The sequence below is a fragment of the Chinchilla lanigera genome, unplaced genomic scaffold (assembly GCF_000276665.1).
Source record: "Chinchilla lanigera isolate Chin_1 unplaced genomic scaffold, ChiLan1.0 scaffold00050, whole genome shotgun sequence".
NCBI classification, from domain to species: Eukaryota; Metazoa; Chordata; class Mammalia; order Rodentia; family Chinchillidae; genus Chinchilla; species Chinchilla lanigera.
Window position 1 is genome coordinate 2,781,435 of NW_004955451.1, and position 25,742 is coordinate 2,807,176.

The following is a 25,742-nucleotide window of genomic DNA, read 5'->3' on the forward strand; positions in this document are numbered from 1 at the left end:
TTGGATGTCTCTAAGAACCAGGCAAATGAAATCTGAAGCTCATTTCTCAAAAACTCAGACTATAATTTTATAGTATTTATATACTCCCAACACAAGCTCTTCAGAACAGCTTTTTCAGAGACATGTCTTTAAGTAATTATTTGACTATTCGTGAAAGTAAGAATGATGGTTATGAATGGTTATTTGAAGAAAATATGCAGTATCAGGAGACATTTGATGGTCACAACTGTGAGGATGCTACTGGTAAAAAGCAGGGATGCTATTACACATCCCACAGCACACAAGACTGGTCTACCACCAAAGAATTACTCAGCCCCAAATGTCACTATTGCCAGCATTCAAAAACCCTGGTACATGCCAGGCATGGTGGCAGATGCCTGTAATCCCAGCTTTCACGAGGCTGAGGCAAGAAGACTGCCGCAAGTTCAAGGCCAGGCTATGCTACATTAACAAGTTCAAGGCTAGCCTGCATTACAAAGTGAGACCCTGTCTTAAAAACAAAACAAAACAAAACAACCCTGGTACAATCCCAGTTGGGTCACTAGGTTCTTAAAACTGCTTATTATTTTCAAAATTAAAATGACTAGCTCTAAAATTCATATACCTTAGAATATGTTTTCAGTACTGTGTAGTCAGACCTGATGAATGTAAACACAACGGCCTATACCACCTTACTTACTTTTTACGTCTTATGCTGTAACACCTGGATGTCTCTAAGAACCAGGCAAATGGTTCTTAATCTGAAGCTCATTTCTCAAAAACATAAACTCAATATAAAGCAAAAAACAAAGCCATTAAAATATCAAAAAGCTTTTATGTTCATCATTTATACACCAATAAGTAGGAAAAAATTACTCTAATCTTTACACATATACTTACACTTTCCCTTATTTGTGCATCTAGAAGGTAGTTGTAGGGACAAAATATTATGTCAGCATCTTCTGTCAGTTCTCGAGCTGTATAATATGGACACGCCTTTAGTTTTCTTCCCAGGCTGACAAGGTCTTCTATATCCCAGGCTTTGTACATCCCTTGAAGAGTCTGGAATGTGTGTTGGTCACTAATTTTATGAACACCATGATAAAAATAGCAGGATTTTCCCTAAAAGACAAATATGTATAATGAAATGGGAACCAATACTAAACTAGAATGTTTTACCTCAGAAGCATAGGAACATTATTAAAGCCACAAGGCTAAGATTTTCCTAAAGAGCCAAATTATGCCATAGTTCCACAATCATAACTTCTTCTGTAAGAGATGGGGTCTCTGGCCCTACATTCCAGACTCAAGTACACCTCCTGCCTCACTGTCCACAGACAGCTAGGAACATAGGTGCATGCCATCAGGGCTAGCTACAATCATAACCACTTTAAAGAAACTATATTAGTTGACTCCAAATCAGATAGAGCTCCAGATCAGTTAACCTCTAAATATCCTAAATCAACTAGAGAAAAATATTTTAAAATTTAAAAACTTCTTGTGATTTTGCTCTGATTAAAGTGATATTAGGCATAAAATATTTATGAAAGAGTACACAAAAAACTGGGCGTGGCGGTGCACTCATTATCCCAGCACTAGGGAGGCTGAGGCAGGAAGATTGCCATGAGTTTGAGGCCAGCCTGGGCTACCTAGTGAGTTCCAGCCAGCCTGAACTCAAAGCAAGACCCTGTATCAAACAACAACAACAAAAACAATACACAAAGCTAAGGTATCCCTGATTGTTTTTAGAGATAGGAACTAAGTGACTTCGGAACAGGAATAGAAAAGATTTTTCTCTGTAGATTCATACAAAGCAAAATTTCCCCAAGCACAGATAATTATTAACCATCTAGCCACAATAAATATTTTCATAAAACTAGATTTGCTTATTCTTCACCATTTTATTAAAAACTGTATCAGGAAAATCTCATATCACTAGATATTCACTACTATTCACATAAATACTTTAAATAAATGTGCTAAGTTGATGAACTAGTTCCCTTATTACTAGGCAGTTATACTGTTAACAGTTTCTACTTTATAAATAGTACTGCCTATTTATAAATGAACTGCCTTATGTTCAGTTCTAAACATTTCCTAGTACTGTACATTTTCAGAACTGGCGTTATGGGATTACAGACTAAAGAATTTTTAAGTTTCTTGAAAACATTCCTAAATTACCCTCCAGAAAGTATGTATTATTTTACATTACCCATTTCTACATCTTCATTAACACTAATATTCTTTTCCTATGTTTGCCTATTTAAAGGTGAAAAATAGAATCTTCTTATTTTGATTTGCTGTTTTTTGTTTGGTTGGGGTTTTTTGGTACCGGGAATCAAACCCAGGGCCTCACGTTTGCCAGACAGGCGACCTGCTACTGAGCTACATCCCCAACCCTGTATTTTTTTAAAGCTGTCAACAACATTTAACATTTTGTAGGAGGTTCAACAGCAATTTCTTTCTTCTCTGTTATTTACTAATGTCCTTTGCTATTATTGAAAGTAAAAAAGTCTTATTACATGCATTTTTTTAAATATTTGATAAAACCCAGTCCTAGCAAAAGTGCATCATATACTATTTTAAAATGTGTAAAATTAGTATAAATGCACACTTTTAGTAAAAGTATAAACTTCTAGTAGCAGAAGTACACCATCAATTTGTAAAAAAAACTTAAAGTTTAAAATCTAACCATTAATGTTAATATACAATATATGGACACTGCACTGTTTAATAGCTAAAAACTGGAAATAGGGCATGGTAGGGCATGCCTGTAATCCCAGCCCTTGGGAGGCTGAGACAAGAGGAACACCATGAGTTTAAGTCACTCTGGGCTACACAGTGAGTTCAAGGCTAGCCTGGGATACATAGCAAGACAAAAACAACAAAGTAAAAACTGGAAATAAATGGGTCAACCACCCACAGAATACACGTTAAACAGATGACTAATTCATACAAAACTTATCACTCTTAAAAATGAATTACATTTGCCTATGTGCTGATATGTTATGCTTTCTAAAAAGAATGTTAATGAGTACTATGTTTTTTGGTCTACTAGTGTGGTTATTAATCTGTATGTATGATAACTAACTTTGTAAGGACTTACAAATAAATGAATCTGATGCTGGTAAAAAAAGGGCAAGGGGAAAAAAGAATTGAGATGTATTACATACATGTACAACTCTCCACAATGAATGTACCAATTCTCCCAGTTCTCTACACTGAATAATCATTATGTACTACAAACATGTACTAATAAAAATTTTTAAAAATCAAATAGCAAAAAAAGTTGAGAAAAATAGTTACTAAATAATGTATATAGAGTGATTAAATTCATGTAAGTTTTTTTTAAAGAATAAATACGCACGTATTGTAACAAATGCATTTTTAACATGTTCTAGAAGAATGCACATAAAACTTTACAGTAGTTTCCTTGAAACAACTGGCTCAGGGGACAGGAGAAGCTCCAAAGCCAGAGCTTCTCTTCTTATTGAATGCCTATAATTCTGACTCTTTTAATGATGTACACGTAATATTTTTCTGTTTCAAGTGTCATCTGGCACTAAATGGTGGAATGAGACATTTTTATTTTCATTAATTCCATGTATTAATAAAAATTAAATGTAATTTTGAAGTAAAAAAATATCTTTCCTGGCTTATTTTTAATAAGTATAAAGAAGTATATGTATGTATATGTATATATGTATACATGTGACATATATATCTATGAACTGTCACTATCCCAAAGGAGATGAATCCACACTTTCAAAACATACATACATCTTATTAAATATACTGATGTTCCTACAAATTATTAGAAACAAAATAAACCATTCAAGTTTTATAACCCATAAAAGAATGCCAGCAAATCAAAAGCCAAGACATGAACAGTGGAAAACTAGTTTTCCTAAAGTTCTGTACTGAGCCATGTTCAGGGACGCTATCTCTTGCTTCTCCAAAATACTAAAAATAAGTATCAGGAAAGGCCTCACCTAACTAGTATTTAGTATTTCTCCAAAATACTAAAAATAAGTATCAGGAAAGGCCTCACCTAATTTAGAAGGCTAAATTTATTTAGCCTTCTAAATTATTTTCATTTACTTATTTAACTGTTACTCTTTTTTTAATCTACTGCTTTTTGTTTTTTTAATCTTTCACCTTCCCCCATGCTCTCATACCTTTTTTTTTCCTTTCCTAGTGTAATCAAAATAGAAGTAAGAGTTACAAACTTGGGTTCTAGTTCCTCCTTCGCTAATCACTTGTCTGACTGGGCATACTTCAGGATCCATTTTTCTCATGCAACTACGCATCAAAAGAGTAGCTGAACAATAGCCTTTTAAAATTCCATCTGACTCATTGGCTATACCATCTCTAAAAGCTCCTTCCAGCTCTAAAATTGTGATTCTCAGATCCACAGAAAGGTGGAGATGTGCCAATTATCTTTCATACTGAGTCTGATACCGACTCTCTTTAATAATATGGTTACCATTTCTTCATTTCAAGCATTTTCTCTACAATTCTGAAAGTTCATCTTTGCATAAAATGATCACTAAGATGCCTTCAAAATCTATGATTGTGAACTGCTCAGTCTCATTTTCATGAAGAATATATTCTGCATCTAAAGTACTTTTTTTAGAACTGTCATTTCTGACTGTAGTTAAAACTATTTTTTCTTAATTGCTACACAAATTAACTTCTAACAGAAAGTACATACTTTTCTAGTATGAGAGCACTTTAATAAAAGAAACAGTGAACAAAAAGCACATGTGCCTTCAGATCAAGCCAAAAAATCAGAACGTTTACACTTTAAGGGCACTTAGAATGACAGCTCTGTACAGACTGATAGCAAAACCAGAAAAGCACATCCATTTTAGCTGTGTAATACAACCCTGAGGGGAGTCTGTCAATTGAAGCGTTATCACACTTAAACTCTTTTCACTCAAACTGTCAGTTATCTATTTATCATTTCGCTTTAGTGATTCAGCCATGGTAAACATAGACACCTATGGTGACTTTGTAATTGGTCCTCATTACAATACCAAATTACTTTCAGGCCTTGGGAACAAGAAAAAGAATGGTTCATGTATGCCCATGAGGCAAGCATTCGGAGGCAGAATTACAACTAGGTCAAAGCAATCCATAAGCAGGTATCTTCAATTATTTGTGTTACTAACATCCAAAAACAAAATTCTTGCTCACTTTAGAACAAATAAAAGACCAATGAGTAATTCCGAATATTGAAGTCTACTGAATTTCTTTTTATTTTTACATGATTCAAATTTATGACAATAAAAGAGCAAAAATATAACCAGCATTCTGGGATTCTAGAAAATTATAAGCCTATCTGCCTTCAATATACTGCCTTAAACTTTTCAGTTCTTTTACCAATGCATCTTATCAACGTATGTATTTTTTATATCTGTAATTTCCTCAATAACAAGTAAAAAAGACTAAAATATAATGACAATGCCAGCAAATCTTTCATAGACTATATAGCTAAAAAGAAATTGAGGCATGTGAGGAATTCAACAAATCACTTCTTCTGGAAAGAAACCTATCTAACATGAAATTTGTGGTGTTTTACATAAGAGCTATTTCTTTTTTTAGCATTTAATTTTTAATGTTTTCATCTCTTCTTTAAAAGAACTTTTAAAATATATACAGTAAAAAGATTTCAAAGCTCCTCACAAAGAACTACATGGAAATAAATATGATTAGAATTTCAACAATGATTCTGATTCAGTAATTCTATATTTTCTGCCTGGCTCTGAACAAATCACTCACACTTTTCCACTGCAGCGCCTTACAAATTTTACTTTATAATTTTATAATGTTTGAATATCTATTAAAGTATCTTTTAAATATCCCTACATCTTGAATAAATTCTCATTTAATTAAAGCACTGAGAAAGAAAAGTATAATATAAAATAATTTATTCACATTATATGGCAGGAAGTAATATATCACTAAGAGGAAAGTCTAGGGGCCATAGCTCACAATCTTTTGTTTAGAATCACTCTCTTTGATAAAATACTAATAAAAGATAAAACTTTCAAAATACATTAAATATCACTGGCCACTTCATATATCAGTTTACTGATAACTTCTGAGTAGATTTTCAGACTTGCAACTTCAATTATAAGGTAGTTATACTGAAAAAGACTCCAAAATAATACTGCCCCACAAAATATTTTAAAATCATAATCTTTAGTTAGAAAGACTATTCTATTTCTCCCTCACCCAAATTCATAAGTTCCCTGGAAAAGTTCAAAACCATCCAAGAGTTAATAATCTAACTTTTAAAACAGAATTTTGAATCAATTAGAATTATGAGGTGGGATAAACATTATATTTCACATTCAATTAAAAACCATTTAAAAATTTGCTCAGACTGCCTAATTTTCTTTTGAAGTTTTTAAATATGTAAAATATATTAATGAGGTCTACACGGACTAGTTTCGTATGACATCATCAACATAAGACTTTTTTGATAAAGGAATTTAAAAGAAATATTAAGATAATATCTGACTATAAAGGTAACTAATTTTAAGGAATTAAAGATCTCTAAGCTTTAGGACCTAAGCCTATAATTTGAAAATTGAATAAAGATCTTCTCATGGTAAAATTATTTTTCAAAAAATATAAATACCAGCAATTATTTTATTTTCCGAAGTTATTTAACAGTGTAAAAGTTCTGTAAAACATAAGAAATCTGAATCTTTTCAGCCTTTTTTTTTTCTATAACAAAATAATTTTACTCACATTTTTTCCATCCAGCAATTCCATGCACTTTTCATTTCTGCTGAAGTTACCAACTACTTCAGGATGGACACAAGTATGATCCCTGCTGGAAAGAATAGTCATTGGGACCCCTGAATACACTGTCTTCCGGAGCTCTCTAGTAATTTGAGCAATCTGCTTGTGTGTGCGTGTCCCAAAATATATTTTGGGCCTCTTGAATTTCCCCCCATGATCCTTCTTAATGGTATTTGAAGACTCTTGACTGTTTCCTTGTTTAGTGGAACAACAGCACCTAGAACAGTGGCCAGGAGGCTGTAACAAAGGAAAGAAAGAATAAGAAATATCTGGACTACCATAAAAAGCGTTAGCAAACTTTTCATGGAAATCAGAACTTATAAGTAATGAATCACCATCTGTCAAAGAGAAAATTTCAAGATAGTACACTATGTAAAACTTGCCCTTAAAGAAAAAACTCCATTTCAAAGTAATCCTCTTTCTCTTCTAAAAGTTATAAATGAGCCAGGTATGGTGGTGCATGCTTGTAATCTCAGCTATTTGAGAGGCAAAGGCAGGATGAGTGCAAGTTCAAGGCCAGCCTGGGCAACTTAATGAGACTGTCTCAAAATGAAAAATAAAAAGGGCTGTGAATATAGTTCAGGCAGAGACCTTGGGCTCAATCCCCAGTACCAAAAAGGGAAAAAAAAAAGGTTATAAATGATGTTTCCATATTTGCATTCTTTCTAACACACTACTCTACCTTGCCAATTCCAAATGTTTCAAGTACATTTTAACCCTTCTGATAACATTGTTATGACAAAGTAATTTTAACTTTTGCTTAGGTTTCATGCGAACTTGAGATATAGCTTAGAGTTGATAGTTTTGCTCATATCCTTCATTCAAATACTCTATATTAATGTGCTTAAAAGGAATTTTAAATAATAGTTTACAAAAAAATAAAAATATAAAATTAAATTTCAACTATCACTAACAAAATGAATAAAGAAATTTCTTCTTTTGCAAAGGTATGAAAACGATGCAAAATGTTAACATTTAAGATGAAAGCAGGTTGCTTGTCTGGGACAAGTATATCTGAAATCTAGTTACCTACCACAGAAAGGAAACCAGATAAAATTTTTATCCAGGACAGCTTTGCCTAGACAATTCATTTGTAATTCAGTTTTACAACTTAAGTAGTTATATAAATGTCTCCTTAAATACACCACATGGAACATAAGAAATATAGTCAAATATTTGCTTTGTCTGTCTCCTGTTTCCAAATTCACAAGACAAAAAGTTTTCCACTTTAACACTATACTTTAGAACTCATAGATTCTGAATAATTACTCTCTTCAAAGCCTCAATTAGCACACCAAAAGAAACAAACCTAAGCCTTGTTTAAGTAAAATACTGTGAAGTGGTCACTGCTAAGGGAAAAAGGTAAAAACACACTAATTGAAAGAATTTGTACTGGAGAATTTCAGTTTAGTAGAACAATTGCTTTATTAAAATTTTTAAGTTTTTTTAAAAAATTATAATCAGTAAGACCAGTCTTCATATACAAATGCTAACTCATAGCATGTTACACCACAATACTGAGGATCAAGCTCTTTTACTCTCAACTTAGTGGAAAACCAAGTTCGGATTACTCCCAGTCTCTCTCAACCTTGTCCGCCATTAAATATTACAATACATGATAGAATGGATGTAAATGTGACCCTTCTGGAGCTGTCACTCACTGGGATAAAAGGTTCACTGATGTGCCAAACAAACAGTCAGTCAAAGTAGATAAAGTTACAGCCACGCTGGAATTGTTACATTCCCCTCTCAGGTTGCCAGTAACAACAGATACTATTACAGAGTGCTGCCACATTAAATAGCCAGTTCCAAATATCCTGCCTTCTATATTGAATAATTACTTATTCACTGAAAGGATAAAAGGAAGAGTTATGAATGGAGCTCTTGTCAACAGTGAGGCAGGAAACAGCTGACATGTGGTTTATGTTACATATGTTGCAATATCCAACAACTTGTGGTCCCAGAGAAAATGGAATGCAAATTATACCATGATACTTTGACAGCTCTTTTTTGGTCTTTACAATCATCACATTAATTAATTAACATACCATGACGACTGAGGTAACTCTAGGTAGCAGAATTAGTTTACTTTTTCCTATCTTCAATTTTTTTATGCAATTTTATTTCTCTTCCTTTTGATACTGGTAAATTCACTTGAATGTAAGGATGCTAATACATTGTTTTTTGTGCTATATGGATACATCAGATCCAAGGATAAAAGTAATTTAAAAAATGATTCTATCTCAAGGCTTAGAAAACCCACTTTTTGATATAACACTTTTTAACATTAATTCTATAAAGTTTATCATCTTTTAATTCCTGACTACCCAAATTCAGATGACATAGAAATATACACAATAAATAAATATACACAATAAATAAATATACACAATAAATAAACCCAAGACAGGGTTTCACTGTGTAGTTTTTACATTATAATTCAGAAAATTATAAACCATGGCCATTTTATATTAAATGTATTTTTGTAGTTTTAAAGTGACCCAAATTACACCTTTTACAAATTCAAGGCAGACTCCTAAAACAATGGTCTTCAATGAATGACCAGATAAGTAGAGTACAAGACAGAAATTAAGAAAGTTGATTCTTTTTCCTCTGCATTATTAAAGAAGAATTATTTCTTTAGAAGGGACATTTCATTTAAGTTTTCATTTAAAGGATTTGGTACATTTATATTTGGAGATGGAAAAACTGAACATGGCATTAAAACAAAAGCTTCAAAGGAAGCACTTATTTAATAACAAAAGAGAATCACTTATAACAAAATTAGTAATTTTAATGCTGTCAGAAAGAGAAAGAATTCCTGAAGACAGCAATGACAGGAGGTCAGAATATCCCCCAAGGCAATAACAGGCTAACATTCTATGGCCTTTCTCTGAAATCTTTTGTGACCCAAGAGTCTTACTTAGCCAAATAAAACTAAATAGTTTTATACTTTTCATTATTTCTTCTGCTAACAAGTAATCATGTTTAGCTTATGTGTGTATGTGTTTTTAGGTTTATGTTTCAAAAGCATGTTTTCTCCTTTTTCTCTTTAAATTTTTTATTAGGAAACTAGAATAAATTTAAAGTCTTTTTCCTTCAACAAAAGGCAAGTAAACCCTACACTAATAACAACAAAAATGTAGTATTTAAAGGGACATATGAAGGACACATGTGGATATGACAGCTGTTAATATTTCCATCTGCAGAACTTGACTTCAAAATTGTATTTCAAATTTACAATAGCCAAAACTGTTCCTAGATGATCAGCAACCAAGGACTTTTAGAAAATTTGCCATCTGTTTAACGATTTCCATTTCCTCTATTGTCCTATTACATAAACACATATTATCCACATTCTCTGAAAGAAGGAGGACTAGAACATTTAATCTTGTAAGAAAGGCCAACTGCTGAGGCTTTGCCACTATTCCTTTCATAAAGTTATAATTGGAAGCTCAGTAAGATACTAAATGTCTATTACTAAATTTCTTGACTTTTCCAAACTTTCATGACACACTCTCCCAAAACAGAATACCTACATCTTGAAAAATAAACCGTGATTAAATATTTTTAGAAATTAAAAATGGTAAGGAAATAGAAGCTAACTTCATTACCAGAGAAGTTGTTACTGCTATAATGTGTTTTATTAGGAGAGCTCCCAAAAGGAGACTATCAACTGAGTTTTAAAACAGATATAAGAGGGTATATGAGCACAAAAAATAATACATAAAGAAGTAGAAAGGAAGAAAGACTCAAAAGAGCTGATTCATATGAAATAAAGGGGAAACTAGGTATATGAAAGAGTAATATATTTTTCATAACTTTCCACATATGCATGTATTGCCTTTTGAACCACACTGCAAATTCCTTAATGACAAAAACTATCCCTTACATTTTTGATATGACTCTTTCACTTACTATAGTACTCTGTACATAACTGTAACTTTGTTTTTAATTGATCTATGACCAAAAGTCCCTAAACCAACTGCTATACCAACACATCACATTCTTAAAATCTGATGGATGCTTAAATGATATCCTAATATGAAGTGCTTTAAATTTCAAAACGGTACTTCAAAACCAAAAGATTGGCTTTTTAAAAAAAAGTACAGGACAAATTATTATTTGAAGTAAAAAAAAAAAAAATCACCTTATACTATTTGAACCCCTTTAGTTGTATTATTAATAATAACTACCATTTATTAAGATTATCCCTGAGCTAAGCATTTTACATGTATTATCTTGTTTCCCTAATCCATTCATTTAAGAAACATTAGAACCCCTGACGTATTAAGCCCAGGAGAAAGACAATAACAAGGGTCACCTCATCTCACTAACAGAGTACTTCTCTCTTTAATTGTTCTACAAAGTACAGTTTGGGAGTTTATTAATACTAGTTTCACTCATGAATTAAGGAATTGTTTAAGGTTAGTTCTAAGTGCATTACTTTCTGAGTACAATTACAAAATTATAATTTTTGTAAGGGTAATTATAAACTCAATTCATAAAATTACTGACTGACATTCAAGTTGCATGGTTTCTAACAAGATCCATGTTATATTCCACAAGGGACAAACAAAAACTTTCAATTACAGGACGGAGAGCAAGAGCCAGCAAACTTTTTTCATAAAGGGTCAGGGAGTAAATATTTTAGGCTTTGCAGGCTATTTGGTCACTGTTCTTATATAAGAAAATATCCTTTAAGATCCAAATGTAGTGAAGGATTCATTCAGACAATAACTCAAAAGCACAAATACTGAAAACACCACCTCACTAATGTGTAAAACTTCTACTTAAAAAGATAACTGCCTTTTAAAAAAGGTCAAAAAAAGACAGACTAATAGAAGGTAATTGTAATACATAACAAAGTGAGAATCAGTATCTTAACACATAAAGGATTCCAATAAATCCGCTTTTTTTTTTTTTTGGTACCAGGAATCGAACTCAAGACCTCAGGCTTGCCAGGCAAGTGCTTAAGCTTATGAGCTATATCCCCAGCCCCAATAAATCCATTTTTAAAAGACAAATTCAATAAATAACTAATAGGCAAATCACAAGACAAAAGCTGAAAGGCCAAGAAATATCTGAAAAGATATGCAACTTAATGGTCAACCTCGTTAGTAATTAGGAAAATGCAAATTAAAACCACCATTTCCATTTCACATATCCATTTCAGATTAGATGTTGGAGAGGGTAGGAAAGAACCTATAAACTGTTGATACAAGTATAAACTGGCACATGCCCTTTGTAAAACAAATTGATAGTCTAGTAAAATCAAAGATACAAATATCCTTACACCCAGAATGTCACTGGTAGGTATACATGGTAGAGTAACCTTTGCCCATTAAGACAGATGCAAGAGAAATACAACTGCTCCACTGTTTCAGTAGTGAAGAAAACATGTTAAGTGTATCAGCAGAACAGACTGTGAGGATTTTTCAACCAATGGAAATATGTTTGTGTATATAAAAAAACATGAGGCAGAATTACCTTTTTTTGGTACTGGGAATCAGACTCTGAACTGTGCACTTGCCAGGCAGAAGCTGTGCCGCTAAGCTATATCCCCGGCCAGAATTACAAACATTAATATAAAATAACAATGCTAAGCAAGCTATGACTTAAATGTAATTCTCATACAATTCCAAATAAATTGATGATAGGAATAAAAATATAAAACCTATAGGAACAGAATCACCACCACGAACATAATCCTTGGAGCTAAAGATTGTGGTGAACCATATACCTGCAAAATGCTTTAAATGTCACAAAAGAAACAGCCTGGCAAATATATCTTGGTTTCTCTTCAGCTGCTTAAAGCCCAGAAGAATAGCTTTCATACATCATTCCTCACCAAAAGTTTTCAACCTAATTCATTAGGCAATAGTCCTTAAATTACTGTCCATGGGCTGTTACACTTGATCTTAGCCAAAAGCCCCAGAGGAGATTGTCCATGGACTGTTACAAGGGGTTTGTAACCACAATACAATTTTGCATGGATGTTTTTGTTTTTGTTTCTGATACTACGGATTGGACCCAATGTTAAACAAGCATTCAAATACTGAATCACATCCCCAGCCCTTTTTACTTTCTTATTTTGAGACAAAGTCTCATTAAGTAACCCTGGCTGTCCTCAAAGTTGCTATCCTTCTGCCTCAGCCTCCTGGGTAGATGGGATTATAGGTTGGCTTTTTCCATCCATTTCAAGTAAGTGAATCGATCCCTATCATCTGGTCCTCAAAGAGGACTACGACTGATTGAATGAGGGCTTTATTATATAATTTACATCTGATTTCATAATGGGCATCAAATGAAAGCAGCATTGCCTTTTTTAAAAAAAAGGGGAGGGGGAGACAGATAGCCACATTGAGTCTGTAAGAAATAAAGTAACAGTCACAAGAAGGTAATTTCACAAAGCTTTGTCCACTGCTTTTAAATTTATCTCTATTTTACTGTTTGTTAACTACCTATTAACAGAAAGCTAAAATACTTGGTTCATTCACAATGTGAACTCTATTTTACAGAGAAAGTAATCTGAAACAATTCTTCAAGTTGCTACAAAGTACACAGTAAGTTTGTGAAGAAGCTAAATTCATCTTACAGCTTTAACAGGATCATTTTAATCTACTTAACTAGGTGAAAAAGCAAAATATTATCCTTTTTATTTCAAAGCCGTGCCCATGGAAAGCTAGTGTTGAAGTGCCAAAGGGCCCTGAATTACACTACAGTCTTTAGTTTTATTGTTCTTTATCAGCCACTTGCTGTTGTCCAAGCCATCTAAACAGGTACTGACTGCCTGTTGTGCAAAATCTCACATAAGCACACACTCCAGGTAAGATAGCAAAAGTGACATAACTATACCTTTTCAAGTATTCTTTTTTAAAAAATTCAAACAGTAGTAGTACTTTACTGCCAGTTTCATGATTAAACTGCACAAAGCAGCTGTTTATCCACTTACAGCAACCAGCAGGTGAACCTGATTCAATATTTATCACAGGCTTTCACAGATCACTGCTAACCAAGCAAACGTTTTAATTAAGCTGGAACTTGCTTCAAAGAGCTCATTCAAGATGTCAATCAGCAAGTAAGGGATCAGATACAGTGTCAGGTGAGAGTGTGTAATACAAATCCACAACTTTCTTCATCCCATCGCTGTAAATTAGCCTGCTCTGAAGTTCAGACTCTGATTGTAACAGACTGCCAGTCTCCTGGAATGTGTAACTGAAGTCACTCAAATTCTATTGTGACGGTTGTAAGCAATATGTTAAACTGCAATGAGCTAGCACATTAAGACAGATCCTTTTCACGGTTGTTTTTTGATACCATAAGTGTTTGTTACCCTACTCTCCGCTTACTGTTTACTTTCTTGCCTAGTGTAAAAGGGAATTCCTTAACACAGTTGTCCATTTCTGAAGTCTGTTTCAGTAGAGTTAATCAAGAAAGATCCAAAGTGGGATAACTTTTACCTAAATTTATATTATACCAATCTTACGCAGTAAGAATTAGTTTAACAAACATAAAGATGAATGATCTGCTTTAAATACAAACTCTCCTTGTGCAATAGCGCTTTATATAGACGTGAGTAGAGCAATGAGTCTCGAAGCAGTGATGAGTCACACTGACCAAACGCAAGATAAATACTTGGGGTGTTTACAAAAAACAGACAAATGAAGGCTCAAAGGAGAAAAATGGGAGGGAGGAGAAGGAAACCTGTACTTTACAGAGAAATGCCAGCTAAAAAATTTAAGTAGAATGATAAATTTTTAAAATCACCATTTTACAACTCTCATATAATAACTAATGCAGGTAAACTATGTAAATGGATACTAAAATCACTGAGTGAAAAGTTGTAAGGAAATAGGATATTCACAAAATCTTAAAGTAACACCCACAGATTATTAATTACAAAAGGAAAATGTACCTTCACAATCGAGAAATATAGGTGGTCACCACATTCAAGTGGTCAAATTTAGTTAGCATCACAGCGGTGAGAAAAATTGGCACCATGTTTCCCAATGTTATATAATAAACTTATGTGCCCGCCTTATCATTAAGTCCAAACAATCAGTATTATGGGTACAGATTAGCGGTAGAGCACCTGCCTTGCATATGCAAGACCCCAAGTTTGATCCTCAGCACTAAAATTTTTAAAATCTAAACAATCAAACTACAAATTAAAATGAACTCAGGAACACACCAACTGTGCTAAAGATGTGTATCTATTATTTAGATGGTGAAAATTAATCCACTTGTACATTAGAGAGTTTTAAAGTCCTAGCCTTTAGGACGGAAGATAATTTCTTTAGGGGGTACCAGGAATTGAACTCAGGACCTTGCACTTGCCAGGTAGGAGCTTGTGCCACTGAGCTATACCCCTGGCTAGATAATTTTTATTTTCTCCTTTATGGTTTTGCTAGTTTTCCTTCTTTTTTTTTTTTTTTTGGTTTTTTTTGAGACAGAGTTTTACTATGCAGTAGAGGCTGACCTTGAACTCACTTTGTAGCCTAGGCTGGCCTTGAACTTGCAGCGATTCTCCTGCCTCAGCCTTCCAAGTGCTGGGATTGCAGGCATGTGCCACCATACCTGGCCTTGGTTTTGGTAGTTTTCAAACTTTCTTCAATGAAGTTTTTAAAGTGAGAAAATATTATCCTATCAAGTCATTTTCCACATATTAGCCACAATGCAATAAACAAACCTATAAAAAACTGTTTTGCTTCCTTCGTCAGCACTAAAAGGTAGACATCAACCTATAGGCCAGGCATGGTGGCGCATGCCTGCAATCCTAGCACTTAGGAGGCTGAGGTAGGAGGATTGCTGAGAGTTCGAGGCCAGCCTGGGCTACAAAGTGAGTTGAAGGACAGTCTGAAGTGCAGAGAGACCCTGTCTCAAAAAAAAAAAAAAAAACCAAAAAATGACAAAATAAAAATTATCAATGGATAAGCCACTAATGCAGTGCCACCCAAGAGAATTTTCTGCAATGATGGAATCTTCCATACCTGCACTATTCAATACACTTGCTGTTAGCCACACAGAGCTACTGAGCACTTGAAATGTGATTAGTGCAACTGATTTTAATTAACTGAATTTTAATTAACTGAAATAAATAGCCATGGTTGTCATTCAGTTTGGCTTTTCTGCAGTGAGCACAAACCACTGGTATAAACGTGAAACCAGTCTGAAGAGATGTGCCTGGAGAACCAGGCCTATCTGTTAGAATCATGAACTGATAAGAGGTTCACTCCTTCAAAATAGCAAGAATGCAACTGTTGGCCTGTCACAACAAGTTTACCTTTACATGTGCTCATCCAGCAGATACTGTCCTCAGCAGCCTTAATTCCTGTAAGGGCTGTCTCAGCAGCTGTAAATCACTGTCTTTCTGGGGCAATAACACCAAAACAGTGATGTTTCATCAGCATTATTCTGGTGGGGGTTTTTTGTTTTGTTGTTTTATTTTGGTCTGGTTTTGTTTTTGCTTTTGAGACAGGGTCTTGCTAGACAGCTCAGGCTGGCCTCCAACTTATAAAACTCCTACCTTGGCTTCTCAAATACCAATCAGCAATGACTGGCAAATTCATCAATGCATTTCTACATTCTTTTGTGATCAGCAGATACTTCATCGTATCAGACACTTCAAGTTTGTTGAATATTCTGTTTCCTTCAATTTTCAGTTCATCACAATAGATCTTTGCTTCTTTCATGGTCAGCATACCATTTAGTATGGCACATGATCATTTTGATGATGATGATGACAGATCTACTTTTTCAACAGTTGGCCAATCTTCATTTTAGCTTTATGCATTGTCTCTCTACTTTTTATTAGCTTCCAATGATGGTGTTCAGCACAGATCTTCGATATTTTATCCCTCTGTTTCTTAGGGTAATACACAATGGGGTCATTTCAACAGTACACTCTTCTGTAAGACCGTAAGCTGCTGTCTAGTTTCTCCAACTGCCCAACTTTCTGCACTGTACATAAACATAAATGTTCCTCCTTTTCTTATCACTGTTGCCCAGAGGGGTGTTTGCAGGCCTTTTGTGATGTCTTCGATAATATCATTATACCACAGAGCAGAGTAAACATAAAAACACAGTAAGGAATAGTGCACATAGGTCTTGATGCTATGTGGGGCATCAGGAGGAGTCTGCCACTAGCACATGCAATCTGCACCCACGCCACTTTCTCACCCTTTGTGGGTGTGCTTGTTGAAGAGGACCTGGGCATGTATGGAAAAGATTTATCACAGCTGAAAGGGACATGGAAGATTTAGTCTCCCTTGAAGACACTGAAAAAACTGTGTTGTACACCTGCACTTTGACTATGACCCATCATATAAGATAACTATATTTTCTTTTTCCATAATTCTATAATTTTGAGTGCTAAATTTTTAAAAAGTTAAACAATAAATACAGTAGGTCCACTCACCAGATAATTGGTTAATTAACAAACTAGATTTTTAGAATATAACAACTATTGGTGAATTCCTACCATCTTGTCTAGTGAAACTCTGTATTGTCGCTAATGTTTTTTTAAATTATTATTTTCTTATTCTCTTTAATGGTTTGATCAATCTTCCATTTTTATATCTGGTAATCTGAACAACTTCATTGAAGATAACAGTCTGTAATTTAACAACCACTGTTAATTCCTATCATCTGGTTTAAAACCCATATCACTTTTAATCTCTCACTTTTGTTTGTATTTTGCTATTGTTCTTTTTTCTACTATTCTCTTTAAAATTTTTTTAAAAAATAGATTTCTAAAGTGAAGTTACCTTTGTCTACCCAGCAGGTATGAGCAAAACACTTTCTATATGACAACTGTAGGTTCTATTTTCTTTTTTTTTTTTTGTCTTTTTGAGACAGGGTCTTGTTCTGCAGTTCAGGCTGGCCTTGAGCTCACTTTGTAGCCCAGGCTGGTCTCAAACTCGCAATGATCCTCCTGCCTCAGCCTCCTGAGTGCTAGGATTACAGACATGTGCCACAACGCCCGGCTTGTAGGTTCTATTATCACTAAATTATACACTTCTATCACTGAATTGCTATACGTTTCATTAAATGTTTCTATGTATCAAGAAACTATCAACTTTACCTCAAATATTCCCCAAGTTCCCTCAACATGATAAAGACAACTAGAAATTTTTGAGATTGATTCTCTAATATCGAACACTAATGCTTTCTATCAGCTCTCAAAAACATCGTAATTATTGTTGCTGAAGTAAACTCAGTCAGGCGATTATTTATTCAATCTATCATCTCACCCTTAGGTAAATTTGCAGCTAAGGCAACAGATCCCCACTAATGTCTGGCCTGAGATTAAAATAGAACAGAAAAGGTTGAAAAACTTTTAAATGTATGCAGAGGACATATATTTCAGATTTTGTAAGCCATATGGCCTCTGTCAAAGCTAATCAACTCTACTACTGAAGAACTAAAGTGTCACCCGTGGATGGTATCTAAATAAATGTAAATTGTGTTCCTAAAAGAAAAAAAAAATTACTTGTAGAAATACGCAGCCAGCTATAATTAGTCTACTCATAAGAGTTTGACAGCTATTCACACAGAAAAAATTACATCCAAAATGTACAGACCAGAAGCTGGCCTTGAACTCAGAGATCCTCCTGCCTCAGCCTCCGGGTGCTAGGATTACAGGAATGCACCATCACAACCAACAGATCTTTCTTATTAAATATGAGGACCCCCCAAAAAATATACGAGGACTTGTTATAAGCTGGTACTCAATTTTTTAAAAAATAGCACTGTTGGTCACTAGGGAAAGGAAACACAAATTATGAAGGGTGCTGAGTTGGATGATTATCCTGAAAGAGGAAAAACAATTCTAAATGGATTAAGGGCTTAAATACAAAATATTAAACTTTAAAAATACATTTGTAGGGCCCGTGATATAGCTTAATGGCATAGTGCCTGCCTAGCAAGCCTAAGGTCCTGAATTCAATTCCTAGTACCAAAAAAAAGAACAAAAATATATTTGCAATACAAAAGCACTATACATAAAATGCAGTGATAAATTCAACTACATTAAAACTTACATTTATGACCCGGTGTGGTGGCACATGCCTGTAATCCCAACACTTTGGAGACCGAGGCAGAAGGATCACTGTGAGTCGAGACCAGCCTCAGCTACATAGTGAACTCAAGGCCAGTCTGAACTACACAGCAAGACTCTGCCACAAAAACAAATAAATAAAATTTTTAAAAACTTAAAATTTCTGAGCCACATGAACAAGTTAAAAATGTAACAGCTAACCATAGTGACACACACCTGTGGTCCCACGACTCAGGAGGGTGAGGCAAAATGATCATAAGCTCCAGCCCAGTTTGGGCAACTGAGAATCTCAGTGAGACCCTGCCTCAAGATAAAAAAATAAAAAAGAGCCAGAGATGTAGTTTAGTACAAAAGTCCTGGATTCAATCCCTACTACCACCTCACAAAAACAAAAAAAAAAAGTATTGACCAGGCATGGTAGCACACATCTGCATTCTTAGCACTCTGGAAGGCTCAGGCAAAGGATCACAAATTCAAGCCCAGCCTGGGAAAACTTAAAGATCCTGTCTCAAAATAAAAAATAAAAAGGGCAGGGGAGGTAGCTCAGTGCAAAGACCCTCAACTTAATCCCCACTATAAAAAAAAAAAAAAAAAAAAGACCAGTTAAAATCTAAATTTAAAAAGGCTTTACTATGACCACAATATACTAAATGCAAAAATAAACCTATAACCTATATTGCAAATTTTATAGGGAAAAAGGTGTATGTGTAATATGGGTTACATAACAAAAATGACTATACATTCTTGCCACCTTAGTATATAAGCCCCTTTGCAAGGTTACTTTGTTTTTCTCTGCATCAAAAAATGAATCTGGGTTTAGCTACATAACTTGCTCTTGGTGACTAGAATGTCAACAAATCTGAAACAGAGAATCAAGAGGTATTTGCATATTGAGGTTGGCTCTCTTGCTGCTCTTCAAACCTTGCAGCTACCATAAAATAAGCCAGCAGGGCTGGGGATTTAGCTCAGCGGCAAAGCGCCTACCTGGCAAGAGCAAGGTCATGAGTTCAGTTCCTGGTACCAGAGAAAAACCAAAACCAAAAAAAATAAAATTAAATTAAAAAAATTAAAAAATAAAATAAGCCAGCATCAGCCCGCTAAATGATGAGAGCTACCCACCTCATGGTCCCAATCAACAACAGTCAAGTCCCTGAAGCAGGGCTGCTTTTCTGATTTACAGGTCACCTGCAGCTGACCAGAGCACATGAGTAGTCCAGCTGAGATCAGCAGAAGAAATGCCTAGCCAAGGCCAGCCTAAAGGCTGACCCCCAAAGAATAAGCTAAATAAATGACTGGTTTGTTACATAGCAATGGGTAACCAATTGTGTGTGTGTAAGAACAGAAAGTAGGCAAACTATCTGGGGTTGATACTAAGGAGAGAGCTGAGTTAAGAATGAATGTTAATGTGTGAGAGCCATTCTAGGAACCAATCCAAGTACATGTAACAACTTATATATGATAACAGCAAAACCTGAAAATGGGAAAAATTATTCTGCAAGTGACTCTGGGACAACTGATCATCTATTACAAAAATCATACAATTAGAACCTGACCTTATAATATATTAAAATAAACCCTACAAATAAAGCAGGCAAATGTAAAACCAAAACTATAAAAGAAGTATCAAAAATACCTATTGTAAACCTACACAAAAGATCTAGAGAAAGTCTCATGAGTTTGTGTCGTTTACCTTCGAGAAGCAGAAAGACAGATGGAAGCAGTATGAGGGAGGGCATCTTCATTTTTACCCTGTGCTGGTTTTTACCATTAAAGGTTTTTCAAAGAATGGTTATGACTCGTAACTTTTTCAAAAAATCAACTTTAAAGTTTCCTTTGGCTCCCTAGTAGATAAGACGCACAAAACATAAAAGGTAAATTAACCTCTCTCCGACCACAGACCGGCTGCTTCAGGTATTTTAGCGCCAACACACCGGATAATGGAACCTATTTTCTTTCATATATTAATTTTGTTTCTTCATCATCGGCTAGCAAAAAAAACTCCACCTTTTCTCTCCTTTTCCTCATTTATAACTCACGAATGTATATTCGTTGAATTTTAGAACTAGGTTCAAATCACGACTCCACCATTATATGCAATACGATCATGGGCAAATCATCTAATATCTTTTGGCTTCAATTTTCTTACCTGTAAGAATGAGACTAAATCTGCTCTATTTTCTTCATAGTATTGATGTAAATATCAAGTGAGAGAATCTATAAATCCTGTGGCATAATTATAGGTTCACAATTATATGGCATAATTATAGGTATCATCATTATACTAAGAAATATAGATTACTATTTTTAAGTGATTAACATATATGTTTCAGAAATTTTGCTCCCTTGAATAAATGATACTTCAACTACTTGCATTATTTAATACTTGTTCCTATGGTAGCTACAGAAATCAAAAGTTGCTTCTAATCTTTTGTTTAAATTAAGTGCTGCTGGGCATGGTGGCACATGCCTGTAATTACAGCACTCAGGAGGCTGAGACAGCAGAATTGCCCTGAGTTGGAAGCCAGCCTGGACTACATTGTGAGACGCTGTCTCAATAAAGAAAGCAAGCAAGCAAGAAAGGGAGAAAGAGAGAGAGAAAAAAGAAAGCCAATATATCTCAATCCCTGAAACCATTATTTAGTCTTTTAGATGCTAATATATTTTTAAACTACAACCAAAATGTGTTGCAGAAGAAAAAAAATTTTAACAATACTGTCATATCCCCTCAAGTATATGTATCTCAGTAAAAGTTACAATCTACAAGTAAAGATGAACCATGAATTCCTTAACTTTGGCCATTTTTTTCATTTACTTATGCATAAAAATGTGAGTAGCAGGCTGCCTACTAAGTGTGGGATATGCGCTACATGCTGGTTATAAAAATATGAAAAAGACATCACATGATTGATGAATATCCTGGCTATGAGGCAAACAGTACGAAGTGCCTAAACCTACACACATAAACATGTAACATAAACCTTGGTAAGCATTGTAAAGATAAAGACCAGGTGTTGGGAGACTAAACAAGGAAGTATCTTGACAAATGATCCACATGGTAATGCATATGACCCCTGACAGTACAAACATGAAGTGTCTTTCATTCAAAGGTCGGGTGCTAGTATTTTTTTTTTTAAGTCCCAGGAATCGAACTCCGGACCTTGCACTTGCCAGGCAGGCACTTTTGCCACTGAGCTATATCCCCAGCCCCCTCAAAGGTCATGTGGAAGAGTTTACTCAGAGAAGGAACAGCAAGATGATTGAAAGGCTCTATCCCAGAGCCAGGCTGCCTGCAATTTACTCATCAGCTCTGTGATAGGAACAAGCCATTTAAATACTTTGTGTCTCAATTTTCCCATGTATAATTTGGGGAAATATTAATACCTTCCTCACAGGATTGCTATAAGGACTGAGTTAAAAATTTTTGTGTTGGGGCTGGGAATTTAGCTCAGCGGCACAGCGCCTGCCTGGCAAGCACGAGGTCGTGAGTTTGATTCTTGGTACCGGAAGAAGAACAAAAACAAACAAACAAACAAACAAATTTTTGTGTTATTTTGCCCACTGCAAATCCAAACAAAAGTTAACAGAACTTGACAATAAGTATTAGCTCACATTAACCTGTTTCCTAGGTGACTATTTCTAAAATATTTTTAGAAGAGTGTCTGGTACCCAATTAGCATCCCACCATATATATGCAATTCTGCTAACTAATTACTTTAAATAAATTAACACAAAATGACTTGTAAAATACTTTCCAAAGAGAGCTGGTCATTTTCTCCTGTGATCCTAGAGGACAATGTACATAGAGAAAAGGCCAGGAGTATGGAAGAAAGGCAGAAAACAACAGGCAGGAGAGGAAGAAAGGGGGGAAGTCCAAGGTCATCACCACATCAACACTCAGAAGGTCAACAGCGCACTCTGCTGGACCCAAGTCTCTACTACATATATCAGCCAAAAAGTATTAAAATAAGCTGTTACATTCAATTAAATATAACTACTTTTATTAAAATATAAAGAATGTTAGCACTTATTTAGTAAATAAATTAAAAGCTAACAAGCATAAGAATATGTCTGTAACAATATCTTGCCAATTGCAATGATATACTAAAAGAATAAATATAAATTCTAGAGAAAAATATATGAATTGGTGGAATGAAGAATTGAAATGTTACCATTCTAATCTCAGCACCAGGATTTTTTCTTAACTTTTTTTTAACACTTTGACCAGGTGAACACTGATACCTCACTAGACCTCTGATATATGAATTACCAATATAAGAAAATTAAAATGCCAGGAAAGGGAACAGGCAGTGGATACTAGGTTACCCATATAAGGTAGTAGTAACATTATTTTCTTTTTTTCAGTGCTGGAGATAAAACCAGGGCATTGTGCCTGCTGGGCAGATTTGATCACTGAACTACTATTTTCTGATTTGAGCAGTGAAGAGACCAAAGACTGCAGGAAGATGAAAAGACAACTAACTCTCCAAGCCACAGTTTAGACATTAAGGGATTCTAATAAAAAATAAGAAAATATGAAAGGAAAACCTATGAAGTTTGGCGTCAAATTCAAAGGAAAACAATTTATTAAACTAATGTAATAACTTATGGAGAAATTTGTCCAAAGTAACAGAACTGTAGATAAGAAAAGTATAAAGATTATAATGCTGATACCTTTTCAGGGATAAGAGAACTAGGCCCTTAATTTCTGAATCTAAATAACTACTCTTTTGCGATCTGGAGATGTAGCTCAAAGGTACAGCAATTCCCAAGCACATACTTGCCTACTACGTACTTCAATACCCCACTCTCATCAACAGATAAATCATCCAGATCAAAACAAAGCAAAAGTTCAACAAAGAAGAATCTAAATTACACTACAGATGAAATGGACTAACAGATATCTAAAAATATTCTATCAGTTACAGTACACATTCAACAGCACATGAAACTTTCTCCAAATCATCATATAGTGGGTCTTAACAAATTCAAAATAATTCCTTGTATGTTATTAGATCATATGGAATGAAACTAGAAATCAATAGCAAGAAAAACTACAGAAATCACATAAACCCACAAAATTTGAACATACTTTTAAACAGACAGTGGGTCACTGTAGAAATCAAGGAGTAAATTTAAAACTGCAGTGAGATTCCATTTCACCCCAGTCAGAATGGCTATTAAAAGAAAAAATAACAGATGCTGGTGAGGATGTGGAAAAACAGGAGCCTTTATACACTGTTGGTGAGAATGTAAATTACCAAAGTTACCATGGAAAACAGTCTAGAGAAGTGACGGTGAACCTTTTAGAGTTTTCAATGACACAAACAGCCTGACGTGGCACACGTGCTACAGGCTCACCACAACTAGTCTACAGGTTCCTCAAAAAACTAAAACAGAACTACCATAGGATCCAGCTATACTACTCCGCGGGGGGGCGGTGTCAGCACACAAAAGAAAAGCCTGTAGCTGGGTGTGATGGCAGTAATCCCAGTACTCTGGGAGGCTGAGGCAGGAGGATCACAAGTACAAGTCCAGGGCTGGAGATTTAGCCTAGCAGCACAGCACCTGCCTGGCAACTGTGAGGTTGTGAGTTCAATTCCTGGTACCAAAAAAAAGTCCAACCTGGGCAACTGGGCAACTTAGCAAGACCCTATCTCAAAAAGTAAAAAAAGTAAAAAAGGGATTATAGTTCAACTCCTCCCCAGCCTCCCCAGTGCTGGTATTACAGACACGTGCCACCACGTGTGGCAAAATTTTGATCAGTTTAAAAGAAGCCATACAGTCACTAAAACACAAAATTATTATGTATGAAATTACTGTATTATTCTACTTCCCTCTGAAATCACCTATTGCAAAGTCTACAGAAAATACTTCTGTAATTTATGTCTCTTCGCAAAGACGAAAAAATGTTATAACAGAAACCAAAGTCTGTTTCCTAAAAAAAATTCTCCTCTATGATACCCAAAGATATCATTCTTTAAATAAGCTCTACTTATATCCCCTTTCTTCTTTTATGTTCACGGAGATTAACAAGGCTTTCTCTCTGAAAAACTAGATGCACTATTTAATGCTAAACATTCATGAGATAGTTAAGCTTACCAACAAGTTACTAAAGTGAAAGGACATTTACATGCACTGACATTTTCTAATGATTATTCCTATTCTAACTACTTATTCTATTTTTTGTTTGGAAGAAAATAATAAAACGAAAAGTGTAGAACATTTTACCTCAGAATTTATGGGGTTTGTTTGTCTAACCTTTCAGAAAGTATATAAAATTACTTTACATATTCATGTTTTGCATTACGAACTTCCCAAATGAACTATTAGAACTCAACCATGTTTTTTTACATTGTAAACATGCTTTAATGTCAGTTTACTATATGCATGTTTAATTGGTATGGCATATATCACTTACGTCCTCTTACAAACAAAATTTCTATGGCACACTAGTGAAATGTTACAATTGGAGTTATAAGATTTAACTGAGGGCCAGGAATATAGCTCAGGGGCACAGCACCTGCCTGGTGAGTGCAAGATCCTGAGTTCAATTCCTGGTACTCAAAAAGAAAAAAAAAAAAAAGATTTGAGACTTAGTGTGTTCAATAAATATTCACTTGTAAGACACTGTCAAAAAACAAGACCTTTAATATCATGAGTAATAAATCACCCACTTATAAAAAAATATCATTCCTTTTCTACAGAAATAGAAAATTATGTCATCTAAAGCCAAGGAAGAAAACTTAAGTCTTGATCTAAAAATAAAACTGATGTAAATATAGATATAATTATACTTTATTGATAACACTGTAACATTAACAATCCACGTACGTCAATATACTATCTAACCAAAAGGAGAAATCAATCAAAACATCTGGCTTAAAAG

At 34.6% G+C, this 25,742-nt stretch overlaps 1 protein-coding gene across 1 annotated transcript in view; it reads right to left on the minus strand.

The window, feature by feature from the left end:
- Brip1 (BRCA1 interacting protein C-terminal helicase 1) overlaps positions 1-25,742 on the minus strand; it is a 114,777-nt gene that overhangs the window by 75,601 nt on the left and 13,434 nt on the right. Inside the window, 2 exon segments of the mRNA XM_013519414.1 lie at positions 880-1,101; positions 6,742-7,032. Of these exon segments, the coding sequence (XP_013374868.1) occupies positions 880-1,101; positions 6,742-7,032 (513 nt within the window).